This window comes from Haliotis asinina, chromosome 4, assembly GCF_037392515.1.
Source record: "Haliotis asinina isolate JCU_RB_2024 chromosome 4, JCU_Hal_asi_v2, whole genome shotgun sequence".
In the NCBI taxonomy this organism is placed as follows: Eukaryota; Metazoa; Mollusca; class Gastropoda; order Lepetellida; family Haliotidae; genus Haliotis; species Haliotis asinina.
The window spans coordinates 63,837,501-63,855,304 of record NC_090283.1 but is presented as its reverse complement, the minus strand read 5'-3'; the positions used below and the strand labels follow the sequence as shown (position 1 = coordinate 63,855,304).

The 17,804-nt window shown below is 40.5% G+C and overlaps 1 protein-coding gene across 1 annotated transcript; it reads left to right on the top strand.

The window, feature by feature from the left end:
- Positions 1-222: 222 nt before the first annotated feature.
- Positions 223-12,838, top strand: LOC137282648 (monocarboxylate transporter 5-like). The gene is made up of 5 exons (XM_067814436.1): positions 223-631; positions 6,577-6,720; positions 8,118-8,264; positions 8,798-9,895; positions 12,279-12,838. Exons 1-5 carry the CDS (start codon positions 373-375, stop codon positions 12,401-12,403), a joined length of 1,773 nt encoding a protein of 590 aa, XP_067670537.1. The 5' UTR covers positions 223-372; the 3' UTR covers positions 12,404-12,838.
- Positions 12,839-17,804: the final 4,966 nt, after the last annotated feature.

Genomic DNA, 17,804 nt, shown 5'->3' with positions numbered 1-17,804 from the left:
GATTATTCTGCTCTGTTTCTCCTGAATGATCCTTGTCAACCGCTGAAACCATGGAGACGTGATATCACGCCCCTCATAAATGTCATGTTGCTAAAAATAGTCTCGTATTCAAGGATATCTCACCCTTCGCATGGAAAGAGTTCATTGTCTCTCAACCAAACACTGCGTACACACTGTATATTTATAGTCACGTCTGGCCTGCATACTTGATCTCTTCTCTACCTGTGCACGGAGATAATATTCCCTCGACTAACAGGGACAATTTACTGTTCAGCGATGTGATCTGTGGCTGGAAGCTTCAACCAGAGAAAAGGTCAGGATGTGAAGCCTCCATTGATTGCTGCTCATCTATGCCAGGGCTATCTTGAGGCCATGCCTTCACCCGAGGAGTGTAGTAGTGATACCATGGCAAGACATGATGCGGTTGATCGTAGCTATGGCGACGGGAAACTGAGTGATTCAGATTTGCATTGTGATAACAATATCCTGCGGTCGAGCGACCCGGCTGAGCAGACTGGCCAAGAGGTGGCCATGTTGGGTGTATCATCTGATGATGGCTTTCCGAAAGACAAAGGATGTTACAGATATCGCGCCTCGAAGGACACGGGTTATGCTTGGGTCGTTTGTGCAGGTAAATAACACAACAATTTGAGCGTTATTTTTGTTTGTTAGGCTGTTGAGGAAAGAAGGACACGGGTTGCCCTTGTATCGTCTGCAGGTAAGTAACACAACGGTTAGAGCGCTATGTATGTTTGTTTTGCTGTTGAGGAACCCCTCACTGTAGCGTAGAGAATGCGAGTGGTATCACGGTGGCCTATAAATCGCCAACTCTCGCGACTGCCTTGATTAACATCTGAGCAGGATATGACGTACGCCATCACTCCCACCAGATGTGATGATAATCATGGTCATCATAATGAAATGAACTACGCTAATAATGTATATTATTTTGTATATCAATGTTATTTATATTAATGCATGCTTGGCACACATGCTGCAATATAATGTATTCCGACAAACGGCTGTATCCTACTCTTTTGTTGGTAGCAAATTGAATGAACGTACATCCCCGTTAGTTTGCTGTGCAATGGACGGTGTCGGAACAGCGAGACTTGACTGTAATTGTGCACATTGTCTGAAGGTTAATTGCTAAAAACGTTCGTAAATATGTAATTACAACCTGTATTTATATCACAGAAACACATGAAAACATTCCTGTGTGTAGATCCTAACCTTAACTCTGAGATCTGTTCAAAGTGAGTGAGTTAAAATTTAACATCACATCGGCAATATTGCAACCATATCATGACCGGAACAATTTAATTTATATCAGTATTAAAAGCAATAAATTAAGAACAGTCATCTAAAGACAGTATAACCTGTAGAGCATCGCAGCTCTTAATTTTAAACGAGAACGTTTTCATAAAAAAATGCAACACAATATATAAATGGGCTATTGATCACCAGCATCCGATGGTAGATCACTTTACTAGGAATCTTGAGGATTTACCTTACTTTCACTACCTGCATGGATCATAGCTGGATTTACATCAACTCTCCAGCAGCTGGCGATTGTAGTTTGATTGAGCCGGTTTAAAAATGACAAAATTAATACATTTAAAACAGCTGGTGATTTTCGGTTTCCTTTGAGTCTTTCTTCTTTGAGTGGCACTGTAGAATTTGGAGAGTAATACACTGAACCGAAAAAGAAATGTCGTCGGTACCTTTTTGAAATAGGTAAATGGTAGTTCAAATCAAACCCATGTAAATAACACAATTGTCGAGGCGATTTCAAATTTGACATGTTTGATTATCGATACTTAAAGACGAATTTCACAAAAGTCAAAATGACGACAGGTAGTGCGACTGTGCGATCCGAAAGTCAATAACGTGTATCGCGTCCCTGAGTCTTGAGAAAACAGCGTTGCATCGTCTGTACATGCCTCCTCTGAATCTTGCCCAACAAGTGTTCTATCGGGTTTATCTCCATCACAAGGGGTAAATATTTCAATCCTGTGAGGGTACGTAAGTCCCAAACGGTCAAAATCAATGTATGCTTACCAGGATTTTTAAAGGTAGTATTTTTTGTTATTATAATTTTGGCTAACATTTTGTACACTTGCCAGCGGCTGAAGGGATGGTGTAAATCCAGCTGGCGTCCATCCAGGTAGCGAAGGTACTGTAAGTCCCCATGGTCCTAGTATGGTGATCTACCTTCAGTTGTTGGCGATCTATAGCATATTTCATATTGCGTTGTCCCTTATAACTAACATATTTTAGAATTAATTACCAGTGTTACATGCATATCTGTGATATTCTAGTTATTTTACCGTCCTTCGTTGACAGGATTGTATAATCTGTCTTTTATTATTGTTAATCTATAAATTGTTTTAGTCACGATGTGGCTGAAATATTGCCAAAGTGACTTTAAATTTTAACTCACTCACTCTAGCGGGTTAAAGCGTAGTCTGGACTGAATGCAGGACATTGAAGAGCCTGTATGCCTTGTCGAGGGAGAAAGTCACTAGCTGCTCTGGCAGTATGGGCGCGCACGTTGTCCTGATGGGAGACGCAGTTTCCATGACGACCAAAATGTTCCACGACGAAGGATCTCAGTGCTTCATCAATGTAGTGGCCAGACGTTGCACCATTTCTTCTATCAGGACCAATATTCTGGATCACCATAGGGCCTAGTTTGTGAGGGAGAGCATTAGCACCCCAAACCATTATGCTCGGACCTCCCCACTCGTCTCTGTCCAGGACACAATCATCTACAAAACGCTCCCCGCGTCGCCGCCACACTCTCACTCTGCCGTTAGCCGTCCAGACGTAATGTCGGCTTTCGTCGAAGAAAACTACAGTTCGCCACTCCCAGTGACTCCAATTCCGATGATATGTGGCCCACTGGAGACGGGCACGATGATAGCGTACAGTGACGATCGGACCCAAGTAAGGCCTGCCACATCTGACGTTTCTCTACCTCTAACGCCTCTGCACTGTGTCGGCGCTGATTGGTCGCTGGGGATTGCCAATGGTTCTCCGTGCGGTTTACGTTGGCCTAGCGAAACGATTTTGTGCAGGTTATGACGAGCTTTCTGCCGATTTTGCCACAGCGTTGTCACGGGTAGTCTTCCATTGCGAGGAGCGTCGGCTGTGCTTCCAGTGACTTGGACTCGTGGATGCAGGCAGTATATTGTTCGAACATGTGCAGAAAACTTATTTGCAACATGTCTTGCAGTCATGGCCAGCATTCGGTCTTCCTAAAGCTTGGTCCCTCTATTCCCTTGATAATCGTGGCATGTCGCTACTATTGAACAGTGAATGATTCTCTGTCTCGGTGGCTCTTCTTATAGGGATGACACCTCGAGATGCACGGTCATTGTCATTTTCATTAAATACGCATCATTACTGCGTTTTGACATTTTTTTCTTTGGCTACGAATCAGGTCTAGCTACGATATGAGTGAGTGAGTGAGTGAGTTTAGTTTTACGCCACACTCAGCAATATTACAGCTATATGGCGGCGGTCCAGACAATCCAGTGATCAACAACATGAGCATCGATCTGCGCCATTGGGAACCGATGACATGTATCAACCAAGTCAGCGAGTCTGACCAGCCGATCCCGTTAGTCGCCTCTTACGACAAGCTGAGTCGCCTTTTATGACAAGCATGGGTTGTTGAAGGCCTATTCTACTACCCCGGGACCTTCACGGGTCAGCTACGATATGAAAAGTGAAAAAATAATGAAAAGTTAGGAAAAAGGGATTCCATGTAGAAACCAGAATGAAGGCAATAACAACGGATTCCAGGTAGAAACCAGTATCAAGGCAGTAAGAAGGGATTGAATGTAGAAGCCATTATCAAGTTAGTAACAGCGGATTACATGTAGAAACCAGTATCAAGGCAGTAACAAGGGATTGAATGTAGAAACCAGTATCAAGGCAGTAACAAAGGATTTTATGTGGAAGTCAGTATTAAGGCAGTAACAAGGAATTATATGTTGAAGCCAGTATGTGGTTACAGATATGTTTATACAGGAAAATAAAACCAGTTAGGGTTGGTTGATAAGTTCATCATATGCAGAGCAATGATGTCTATAGATCAGGGGGCGGTGTCTTTAGATGTGGATGGCTTCGGTCAATTTTCGTTTGGTGAAGTCAGGTCGGTTGGCTGCCAGTGTTGTGTATTCTGTCCAGCTGATTTAATGATTGGGGTTGTTCTGTACATGTCAGTTTGTCGTTGTTGTGTAATTGCTCCCGTTGGCCTGCACTAGGCTGTTTACGGTAAGCGGAGTCGAGAACGTTGTGTCTATATCCGCTTGTTGTTTGAGGAGTCTACCGATCTGATGTGGGATCTTGCCAGTGTATGGGGCAGATATTTTGATTGTGCTGGTTCTGGCATAGGATGCCTGGTTGATGGTTTGAGGGCCTGTTGACCAATTGGAGTAGGGAATCGTCTATGAACGCCTGTATAAGATGGAAAGTTCTTCTTGAAGATTTGTAGAACTGGTGTTTTTGCTTTCCGGGTGAGTGTAGCTATAATGGCAGTCTTCACCTGTGACGGATGGTTGGACTGGTAGTGCACATACTGGTTGGTGTGTGTCGGCTTGCGGTAAACGGTGGTCTGGAGTGTTTTGGCAGTGGTGCGGGACAAAACGACATCTAGGAAGGGCAGTTTGTTGTTGATGTCTGTCCCCACAGTGAATCTAATGCGGTGGTGTTGGTTATTCAGGTGTTCTACCCTCGAGGATACAGCCACTAACAATCAAAGTTGCTAATCTAAACTACCAATCATTAAAATGCAAAATCAAAGAAACAAGCCAATCAAGCTTTGTCAGTTGAATCAATTTCTTTAAAAAAACAAATATTCAAATGAGAATTTACAGTACTGAGAAGATCCTTAACAATGTTTACTTTGAAATACTTGTCCCTTGTAACTGAAATATTAATACTGTAAACTCATCAAAATGGTCTAAAATCGTTCTTCCCTGATTTTTCAGTGATCCATTGCTATCTGCACCGTTGCGTAGACCCTGTCTGTAGAATGGTCGTTCTCTTGCAATGTTGTTTGTGAATCATTTATTTATTTATTTATTTATTTATTTATTTATTTATTTATTTGTACTCACTACACATTTCATGCAATACCATTTTTGTAAACTGGTTAATTATTTGGTATCAAATCTTCCACGAATTTATTAAAAATGGTATTGCAATGAAGCCAGTTTACGGTTCTGCTTACTGATCTCTATCGACGCTTTCTCAGTTGCAGTTGACCATTATATGCATCAGTACCGTATAACCTTTCATATGAGTGTTATACAAGAGTGATAACCTCGGTCACGACCTTCCACTCCTCTTGATCCCAACTATGGCCGGGAGTTTCTGGATTTCTGTCAGGGTCTTAGAATTACGCACATCTAAGCAGCTCAGGTCGAAAGATTGGAATACCGTCAATCCCCGTTGTGTCGAAGTTCAAGTGAGTGAGTTAAGATTTTAAGTCACATCGGCAGTATGTCAGCCTTAACGTGACTTAAAACAAGTTAGATTTTCTTATAAATAGGGGTAAATAATAAAACCCTGCCAGCGAAGAATAGTAAAGTAACAAGTGTACCACAGATTTCAATTTAAAACTAGCAATGAACTCGAAATCATTGTCACTATATATGACAATACAATATATACACAGGCAATAGATTGCCAACAGCTGACGGTCGATCGCCGTATTAAGGACTGTAGAAATTTTATACAAGCCTCGAAGTAAAACCTTGGTCTAAATTTCATTATTTGCTGCTGTGTCGAACTTGAAATAGCTCGAAGAATTTATTAAAGTATTATTAAAGCATGCTCGTGCGTGGTATAATGACTTGGATGGGTACTGTATATTTGTTTTAACATATATTGCTTACACTGTATATAGTTCGGCTTGGTTGTTGTTTTAACACTGCACTCAACAATAGCCCAGCTATGTGACAGCGGTCTGTAAATGAGTCCAGATCAGACAATCCAGTGATCAACAGATTGAGCTACGGTCTCCGCATCTGGGATACGATTGCATGTGTCAGCCATGTCAGTGAGATTGACCACCCGATCCCGTTTGTTGCCTCTTACGACAAGCATAATCGCCTTTTATGGCAAGCATGGGTTGCTGAAGGCTTACTCTACCCCGGGACCTTCACGGGTCATAAAGTAGGATGTACAATACAGAGAAACTGTATACATAACAACTTCTTCGTTATGTCGCACACTCGAAATATAGAAGTTGTTATCCTGTGAGTCTGACCACCGGGTCCCGTTAGTCGCCTCTTAATTGCACCATGCATATGGTTTTCTAGACGTGATAATGTCAGTCTTTGATTTGTATATCTACGCTTAAAGCTCATACTTGTTGCCTTGCAATTCGACTTCCAAGTATGCTGTACAAAATAAGTTAGGGATATAGGTATTTTTTATGATTGATATTTTATCAGTGTGTCAAACAGTAGATAGATGTCTTGATTATTCATAATTTCAAAAGTTACATATATTCCTTACTATTTTTGCCAGGTATATACACACGGCCTTTTGTCTCCCCAGCCGTCTTCTTCATGCTGCTAATGAGTACTGGGTATTTACGTGTCTTTGGCATCCTCTACTTGGAGTTCCAGGGAGTGTTTGCGTCCTCGGCGTCAATCACGGCGTCGATTATGGCCGTATATGCCGTCGTCTTCAGCATCATGTGTAAGTCACTGTATGTTGTTTAAGCATGAACGAGAAGTGGGACACTCAAGTTGGCATCAATAAATTACATGCTATAAAACCCTATATTGGCTACACCTACTTGGGTTGTCAGTCCAGATTTGAAGAGGTCATCATGCGGCGATGTCGCATTGGCCACACAAGATATACACATGAGTATTTGCTTAAAGGTGAGGATCCTCCGTTCTATATCCCTTGTGATGACAGAATTACAGTCAAGCATATTTTGCTTGACTGTGTTGAATATTCCATCACAAGGGATAACTACATGTATTTTAAATCACGAACTATGAATGATCTTTTAGTAACGCAAATTCTCATTTAATTATTGCATTTTTAAAAGAATTAGATTTGTTATGTGATTTGTAAATAGATATATATTTTATTATTGGAAGTTTGAATTAGTAACTAAAATTGTTAGTGGCTGTATCCTCGAGGGGGGTTAAAGTACTGTAAAATTATTGTCCTCCTGAGAGGATACGTAAGTCCCAAAACATTTGAAGTAGATTTGAACTTACCAGGATTTTTAGAAGTAGTATTCCTGTCTTTTAATTGTGGCTAGCATTTCTTACAATCGCCAACAGCTGAACGGATGGTGTAAATCCAACTAGGGTCCATGTAGGTAGCAAAGGTACTGTAAGTCCCCATGGTCCCTAGTGTGGTGATCTACTTTCGGTTGCTGGCGATCTATATAGCCTGTTTTTATATTGCATCGTCTAAATAGTGATATTAGTATTTACGTTCCACGCTAGTTTTATTTCAAATTGTGATAATCTAGTTGTTTTTCTGTCCTTTTTGGCCTTTTCTGTTGACAGGTTTTTTATAATATACATATAGTCCTGTTCATTGTTAACTATTCACGTCACGATATGGCTGCAATATTGCCGAGGTGACGTTAAATCTTAACTCACTCACTCACTTAAGCATGAACGTAAACGTATTTGTCTTTATGTTGTAGTGATGATGAGGAGGGTTCGCTTTGTCTCAAAGACATCACTTTTGAGGGTGTGTTCGTAAACATATGCTAATTATAGTCGTTCCATGAAAAATGTGTTTTGTGGTATATATTTGCGGTGTATCAATGAAGTATATTTGAATAAAGAATTTATGTACGAATGTTTGACACGGAAATAATTTTGACAAACCCATAACCAGGTTGCATCTCGTGGATATTACATGCATACAAGTCAGGGGAATATATCTCATATTGGAGATCAAGGTCCGATGCCTCGCATAATTACAAAATAGAGACCCAGTTGTCATATTTCGTGTTCGGGATCATAATAGTTCTGAAAAGGTTTTACATACAGTACGAAGCTTTTGTAATTAAATTTGAAACAATCCCATAGATTGTAGACAACCCCATCTTGATTGTACAGCTCTGTTTGCGTGTAACATCCTCCTGGAGAAGCTGACAGCGAAGATTGTGACCTTGGCTGGAGGCGCCCTTTTCGCTCTGGGAGTTGGTCTGGGAGTCTTCGCTCAGTCAATCGGATTCCTTATGTTTACGACTGGAGTTTGCGTTGGTAAGGAATAAATATACCACTGCTATTAGACTAGCCCTATGGGACGACAGTAATATCCTTACATTGTCATATCAGCTGAGTGAATGAGTGAGAAGAAAACACTGTATATATTCATATGTACAACGTCAGTGGCAAAAGAATAATCGACCTCAGACAGATTCCATGTGGAGTAAAGGTCCACATTGCTTCGGTAACTACACACATGGATCACTGGTGCATGGATGGTTAAAGTCACAGCAAGTATGATCTAGACTACCAGTTGTTGGACTTCCATTTTTCTGGATACTAGTGAATGAGCTAGACCTTCTGTGATAGTGGTTAAGAAAATCAATCTCAGAGTGGTTCAATTACCTGATGGAACTCAACCACAAAGGGTACCAGAATTTTTATTTTATAGAGAAAGTATAATCTCATACATATGGTAAATTCCACATTTTTTCTAAAACTGTATTGTGTACTCATTCACGAGACATATATTGAACCATAGATTAAAAAGTATTCGTGTTTCTTTCAAACTTCTGAAATACTTTCAGGAATTGGCAATGCGATGGTGTTTGCTCCAGCTATTGTGTTTCTTGGAGACCATTTTGAAAAGCGCAGAGCACTGGCAATGTCGTTGGCATACAGCGGGGGCTGTATTGGGGGGATGGTGTATCCCCCCTGCACGAGGTATATCCTAGACAACTATGGAGTGAGGGGAGCCATGCTGCTACTTGGGGGGCTCCACCTCCATTTTGTGCCTGCTGCCATGTTATTCGTCAAACCAAAGATGATCAGGTACTATGACACTTCCAAGGAAGCTGACCAAGATCTGGATACGAATATCAGCCCTGACAAAGAAGGCAAAACAGACTGGAATAAATATCTTGCATCACGGAAAGACAATCTACAGATCAGTCACATTTCGCAAAGTATGTGTGATCTGAACGCACTGAGTATGTTTCCAGACATATGTCAATCTAACCAAAGAGTCCATACATTGAAAAATGATTTCACAGGCAATATTTTATCAGCTTCGTTGCCGTCGAAGTTGAATGCATGCCAGAACAAGGATTTTCATCAGAACAAGGAGTCGGAGCAGCTTTATGTGTTTGGTTCCAAGTCAATTCAGGAGGACACACTCACATACAAAGGAAAAAGAAACATATTTGTCAGATGTTGCGATATGATGGACACGTCCCTCTTCACCAATCCTTTGTTCTTCGTCTTTATATGTTTCCATCTCTTCAGTATTGGTGTTATGTCCTATCCATCCTTTGTTCCATCGGTCGCCGAGGAAAATGGCATAAGCGATGAGCAAGGCGCTCTCCTTGTCACCATCCACGCGGGACTTGATTTGTTCTGTAGGTTATATACAGGTTTCATAGCTGATCAGGGCTGGTTTAAGAGATACAGACTACTGGCAACGGCATTTTTTATACTAGGGACATTATACCAGTTTGTTCGTTACTATACATCATTTCCTTTGATGGTAGTGTACGTGGTTTTGTTTGGGATGTTCAGCGGCTCCTACTATTCTCTGCATCCTATCATAGCCGTTGACTTTTTTGGGACGGAAAGATTTGCGAAGGTTCTGGGCTACGTCCAGTTCGCGCATGGATTTGTTATCACAGTCAGTTATCCCATCATAGGTAAGTCTCATAGCTCAGTAACTGTTTTTGGTTTTTTTTTTATTCGTTTTTAGGCCATCGGCCCATGTACATCTGTGAACATTGACATTGTGATATAACATTAGTGACAATGATTATGCACTGCGGAGAGACAAACAATGTTTAACATATTTTGCTACATTGAGTATGGTTTGATGATCTTTACTACATACTAGTTGTTTATATGAGTAAGCAGTGGGGTTATCGGAAAATATAGATGATAGCCCTTACCAAATTATACATTGGGCACACAAATAAGAAGTGCATAACATCTTCAACTATCTTATCATTACAATACTTACAGAAACACAATCGTTCATCGATACCATACCTTCGTCCAATGGTTGTTTGAATAGGCAACTCATCTAATCGAAGCAAACAAAAGCATCTCCTCAACTCCCAGTTTCTAATATTCATGACATAATATTCTGTATCAAAGCATGATTTTAACTGGAGATAATGTTTTCACCTATAGGATGTTCTTCTGTCAGCAAACATTACTTGCACATTACACTCACATATGCGTTGCTTAAACAGCATTAAAAACCTATCCATATCGCCAATATCCTGAAACCACCACACATCACCAAATCCAAAGCTGGAAAGTAGCTGCCTTAGACCACTCGCCCATGTTGTCCTGCCAGATTCATCGAGTTGTTTCATTAAAAGATAACACTGCCTGGGATATCTGCTATTATCCATCCTCAAAAGTTTGCACCAATACTTAACACATTTGACATGATAATCTATATACAATCGATGTCTACCACACTCTGCCAAAACAGCATTACTAGAATTATATTTGCTAACGCCCAGCACAAACTTACAGAAATTAGAATGTAATGATTCTAACACTGGATATCTCTGAAATCCCCAGACTTCAGCACCATATAGCAACACAGGCTTAATTTTAATGTCGAATAGTTTAAATGCAATATTAGCTGGCAATCCCGGGAGCATAAAAAGTAACTTTTTGATGAAAAACAGCGCCTTGTTGCCTTTGACAGCTAACGTGATAGATCAGTATGAACGTTGATGAGTCTTGTCCCATTTCAAACCATTAACAAGCAAAAAGAGCTATAGTCAGTGAGTTATAATTTCATGTTACATATATTTCAGTTACGCCGTGATCACAACAGTAGTTTGAAGATTAAAATGACCGAGCAAAGGACAGTATATTAGAAACAAATAAATTATTTTAGCTATTGTTTCAGACCGCTGTGAGCACATGGCAAGGGATATCGTCAGTAATTAATCGACTGTAGACCAGACAGTCCATGAGACTAATCGCATCTGGCCATGGACTTGACAGTCCATGAAATAGATCGAATCTGGACTAGACAGTCCATGAAATAGATCGAATCTGGACTAGACAGTCCATGAAATAGATCGAATCTGCACCAGACAGTCCATGAAATAGATCGAATCTGAACCAAACAGTCCATGAAATAGATCGAATCTGAACTAGACACTCCATGAAATAGATCGAATCTGAACTAGACACTCCATGAAATAGATCGAATCTGAACTAGACAGTCCATGAAATAGATCGAATCTGCACCAGACAGTCCATGAAATAGATCGAATCTGAACCAAACAGTCCATGAAATAGATCGAATCTGAACTAGACACTCCATGAAATAGATCGAATCTGAACTAGACACTCCATGAAATAGATCGAATCTGAACCAAACAGTCCATGAAATAGATCGAATCTGAACCAAACTGTCCATGACATAGATCGAATCGGAACTACACAGTCCATGAAATAGATCGAATCTGAACCAAACAGTCCATGAAATAGATCGAATCTGAACTAGACAGTCCATGACATAGATCGAATCTGAACTAGACAGTCCATGAAATAGATCGAATCTGAACCAAACAGTCCATGAGATAGATCGAATCTGAACCAAACAGTCCATGAGATAGATCGAATCTGAACCAAACAGTCCATGAGATAGATCGAATCTGAACCAAACAGTCCATGAAATAGATCGAATCTGAACTAGACAGTCCATGAAATAGATCGAATCTGCACCAAACAGTCCATGAGATAGATCGAATCTGCACCAAACAGTCCATGAAATAGATCGAATCTGCACCAAACAGTCCATGAGATAGATCGAATCTGAACCAAACAGTCCATGAGACTAATCGCAATTGGACCATACAGTCCCTGAAATAAATCGAAATAGCACCAAACAGTCCATGAACATGAAGCCAAGCGGTTGGGATACCTTGATATGTTGCTGTCATATGTTCAACGACTTGTGAAAAATGAAAAGCGTTGGGTGCTGGATTTGATATTACGTATCCTGTGGATTTGATAACGTATTTGTGTTTAGAACTGTGTGTGTTTCAGGTTGTCTCCGCGACCTGACCGGAAGTTACGTGACGTCATGTCATCTACAGGGGGCTGGCCTGTACATTGGTGCTATCTTGTTGCTGATCAAGCCTCTTACAAGGAACACACAGTCATCAAAATAGCAAGAATCATCCTCGATCATCCAGTGTGCTATTTGTTTCTAATCTATGATGTCATTCCCCTGACGAATGATGGTTACCTGTTGATGTGGTTATCGTATCTGATTCATGTGTCCATCATTCAGATTTGTAAAATGCATGTGAGTGTATGCGCCATGTGAATGCTCTCCATGATAATATACTGACTGAACAAAATAAGGGATCACATGAAAGTTTAAGTGTTACTTAATGTTTTTGCAAGGTTCTTCAAAGATTATTGTCACATAGATTGCGAAGAAACCTGGAAAAATATAAGGGAACAGTTGTACTTTGATGTGATCCGTTATCTTTTTCCCTCAGTGTATGTTCGTATGTCAGAGAGACGCGTTATGCTTTTTCAGGGACTCCGCCTGGAGCTGATGAATATCTAAATGTTATTTCTTGGCATTATGTACTAAATAAAACAAGCAAATCGGAACACAGATTGCATTTACTGCGCATACATGAAACACACGTTCTTGCCTTTGATAAATAGGTTTGCTGGATGCTTTGTTGCATGGTGTTCAACGCTGCATTCAGTAATATTACAACTTTATTGTGGCGGTCTGTAAATAATCCAGTTTGGAGCAGACAATCCAGTGATCAAAAGCACGAGCATCGACATACGAATTTGGGATACGATGACAAACAAGCCTGACCATCCGACACCGCCGGTCGCCTCTTACGACAAGCATGGGTTACTGAAGGCCATTTACGACCTGGAACCTCATGGAGAGACAAGCATGGATTGATTGAGATCAGTTCTAACCCGGATAGTCGCGGGTCCTTTAGTAACCTCGCACAGTTGGCAGGTACAAATGCCGACAAATTAAGGCTGCAAACACAGAGATGGTAATATTTGCCTCAAATGGTCAACTTTCCTAGGCTGAGTCTCCGCACAACCGACGGTCTCCTTGTAGTGCGTGAGTGGGTGACTTTGGTTTAACGCCGCCTATAGCAATATTCCAGCAGCATCACGGCAGAGGACAGCAGAAATGGGCGTCACACGAGAGACAGCTTTAACAGCTACCCCAGGTCTTCTTGTAAGCGATGTAGGCAAATGTTATCCACTCTTTTATAACAAGGGTCAGGATATTGCCTAGAGGTCCGGAGGGTTATCATACCTTGTAGTGCCTTCCAGAACTATGTCCAAATATAGTACAAGTCTTTATCACACTACTCACCCTCGCTCACTAGCCACTTATACAGTTGTATACACTTGAAACATTGTGACACAATGAAACGGAAAATACATACGGATAGCTAAGGGATATCATGCTTTAAAGTGAAGCACTTTGTGAACGAACGTAGTGTAATTATTACTTCCGACTCATTCCCAATGAATTACGACAAATGCAAGACCACCAATACATCAGTGTTTCAGTCGACATATTGGAAAATTTTTTTTGTAAGATTAATTTATTATCAAAAATTTCTACCACGTTTTTGTGTCTACGTTTGGTTCTAGTGAAGTCCTGGGTTTGTCCGATTACATAAATGTAACTCAAGTTTTTATGTGTATTGATTAATTTCATAAAACAAGTATTCAAGTGCAAAATATGTGTTTTTCTACAAAAAAACAAAAACAAAATGGAAGTAACTGGAAAGTATTCGAAGGTACTGCTAGACACATATTAGATGACCCTGCGTACTAAACGCATTTGTGACAAGAGAGGCGGTACAACGAATTGGGCGAGTATACTTGGCTGTTACAGGTAGCTTGACGATTAAACACGTGCATAACCGTGACATGAAATCAACACCGCATATTCCTTCGAATGATAAGACTGCAGTTTCAGGCATAAGATACTGATATTCCACGCTAACCTTTAGTTAAGACGAAGGCAAAAAGATGATTGGGGCATTGACAAGCATTTTAGATGTTCAACAATTTTGTTTTAAAAAACCCCAGGAAAATGTCATTTGCTTCGTGCAATGGATCGGTGGTCCTAAACATATTCGCTCAGTATATTGTGTTGATTCAATTCGTTGGGATTGTACCTGTTCCCAAATCGAGTGTGCTATAACAATGCATGCGTGAAACGCACGGGGAAAATAAACTTCTCGATATTTATCAGACAACCCGTCTGCCTCTTGTTTCAAATGGATCGTTCTGTGGGGCGTTCCCAATTGCAAGTATGCAAATTGGGTCATTTGTCAGGTCGTGGATCATCTTATATGTGTTTACCAGTAGATGTGTTTTGTGATTTGAAACTCCGATTATAAACCTTTCCCGAACTACTAACAGAAGGAGAGTTGTTTCAGTCAAAGATTGGCTATATCTGCTCATTTCTACATGCTTAAGCGTGGACTAGCTTCAACAAAATGAACAGTCAATAAATCCCATTCAAATGTACCTACTTATGTGCAATTTGTCCTTTATCTTTTATCAATTTGTAGTTCAATATAGAAAAAACCATATACTTCTGTCGGATGTAGAAATATAAGGTTCTGTTCAATGTGGCTGTTGCCATGTAACTTGCATAAACATTAATGAATGCAGTGTGAAGCGGCCTTCGTTTGTTGAAATTTTAAAAGTTGTCAAACCCGCGCTTTACCACGTCAAGCACGTTGCCAGATTTTCGTATCATTTGAGCGCCATGTCTCTATCGACGCAGTCACGTGACGATTTCGTTTACTGCGATTTGTCGTTTCTGAACAACACGAGTTTGACAAGATTCAGACGTTAAAGTCGAATTTTCACACTCTCAAACTAAATTAAAGTCTGATGTGTTACCAAACTTTAGTTTGCCTTGTGGAGGTCGCTTAAAAATGAATTTTCTCACATCGATAAACAGCAGTACAACAAATCATTTTAAAAAAATCCTTGGCTAATCATGGCCCCTCAATAATGCACGTTGTTCGTGTGCATTAATGAAGATTGTAACAAGAACGCTACTAAATATATGGCATGAGTTCTTGTATTTCCTGGGTGAGAGCACCCCTAAATTACCCAAAAGCAATAATTCGCGAGGACACATGCTTACCCGAAATGATGTAAACGGTTCCAGGATGGTTTGTATGGATACGATGTGAGGAAGTTCTGGCAATATGAGTGCTTAGTTCATTGCACCTAACAGGCAGCATGCCTGTATGATCCCCAGGGAGCTGATAAGGTATCAGAAAGTACGACAGTGTCCTATGACCAGGGATAGTAATGTACATTGCACTGTGAGCAGGCAATGTGCCTGGATATGAGCGCCATATAAGCGGACTGTTACTGACGACGAAGTCCTGGAATGGATCGGAGTAGTTGTCACTGCGGTCTGTGACCAGTCTGTCATCAGTCCTGTCCACGATTTCTCGAAACAAACTTAAATCTGGGTTTTGACATCAGTTAGAGTTTTACTCAAATATGGGAAAATACATTTCCCAGAATGTACTGAAATTAAGATTACAATTCTTTCTACTACCATGTATAGTGTAATAAAGCACACTTTCACCTTGAACTATTATACTTAAAGCACGAAGACGCTTGCAAAAAGTGCACATTATCATCTCTTCTAAGATGCTTCGGTGAAAGATCAAAGGCGCCGACAATACTCAGACGATAATGTGCACTTTTGCGTTACGTCACAATGTGTTGACGTCACTGCGCCATTCTACTCTGCCCCCTCGTAATGGAACTTTTTTGCATTACGTCACAATATAACCGACGTCACGATGTTTTTCTAGTAACGTTTGTCTCAACGTAGGGGGCTGACACGTCAAAAGAACACCGCGTCAGTTAGCCCTGTGCGAGGATTCTCAATTTAGGTCACAGACACAGTCATTTGTCTGTCATAGATTAATCGAAATAAGGCTTAGAAATGATTAAATGTGGCAGCTTAGAAAAGAAATACACTTCGTTGTACCACCATGTATAGTGTAATAAATGTAAGCGTCTTTGTCCTTTAAGCATAATAGTTCAAGGCGAAAGTGTGCTTTATTTAGGAGATAAACATCATGTGTTGGCCAATTTCCGGGTGTAATTGAGTATTTGAAGCACGGGAATGCACTTGGAACCGAGGGCGTCAGCCGGAGGTTTCAAATGAAACATTCCTGTGCTTCAATACTCAATAACACCGGGAAATTGGCCATCACATGGTGTTTATCGACATTGTAACACAAAAGAAAATCAAACAGTTTTACTGTCTGCACTCGTTTACACCGAGTACGGGTACAGCAGTGAAGTGTCATCAGCAGGCCGTTTCAGCTGGTTCCCATGGTAGCGTCTGGAGGTGCTCATTTGTGACGTCATTCTGACTTTAGGTCACAATATGATTTGAATGACGTCACCACTGTTGATGACTCAACAAAACAATTGTTTGCGAGATCAACACGCAGTGAATAGTCTTGCAGTTTCCGGGAATCTAACACTATTTGATCATGTTTTTCAACCAATCAGATCACAGAACACATAGACTTTTGGTTTACAATACACTGTACATGTTGGTAGAACGAACTGTATTCCTTAAATAAAAGTATTGCCGGCGCCTTTGATCTTTCACCGAAGCATCTTAGAATAGGTTTTACATTATGTTTACAATAGATTCATACTATGTGCCTACCGTTATCGCGAAAGTTCAATTGTTACAGTTCTATAACGATACACGTTTTATAGTCATCAAAATAACCTTGTTATATATCTAAATCCTTACATAATCTGTGTTCTGTTATCCTTACTATTGTAGTCTCAACCATAGCTGTCAGTTTGAGTTTTGTGAATATATAGGCTTAGCTGAAGTTGTTTGAGCAATTTTTTTTTTTTTTAAAAATACAGTTCAAATTTCAGCGGTTTCAACTGTCAAACTCAGTTTGAAATTTGAGTAAAAACTTCAGTTTGTTTCGAGAACTCGTGTTGCGTGGCTGTGCATGTGGGCGACTACATCATTGTTCTGGTAAGGTCTCAACAGTGCTGCGACGGAAATGCACAGTCACCTGCACGTTGCGACTCTCTCCAACGGACCATCCCAATGGCGTCATGACGTTGCTTGTTATGTGTGGCCAGGTAGTCGTTTTGAAGAATCATCAAACAATTTAGCTTCCCCAATGGACAGTAGTTTTGGACATTCATTAGTTCCATGCAGTTTATAGAGATCAACATGCTCAAACGTGTGCACTGTCTGTACTGTATCGAAACCGTTTTTGGCATGAAACGTAGCACACCATAATTACTGTGATTACATCTGTAATTGCGTCCACATGCAGCTCCAGTATTTGATTAGATTTCGTTTGTGCGAACATAGTTTCCTTTTGCAGCTAGAGTAGCAATACTCCACAACATTACAGAGGGGAATACCACAGGCGTACCTATATCATGACACGCATATCACGCACTCTATATTACTGTACACTGTCCACAGACGCAACAGACGCAACATGTGACTTCACAAAACCGCTGCAT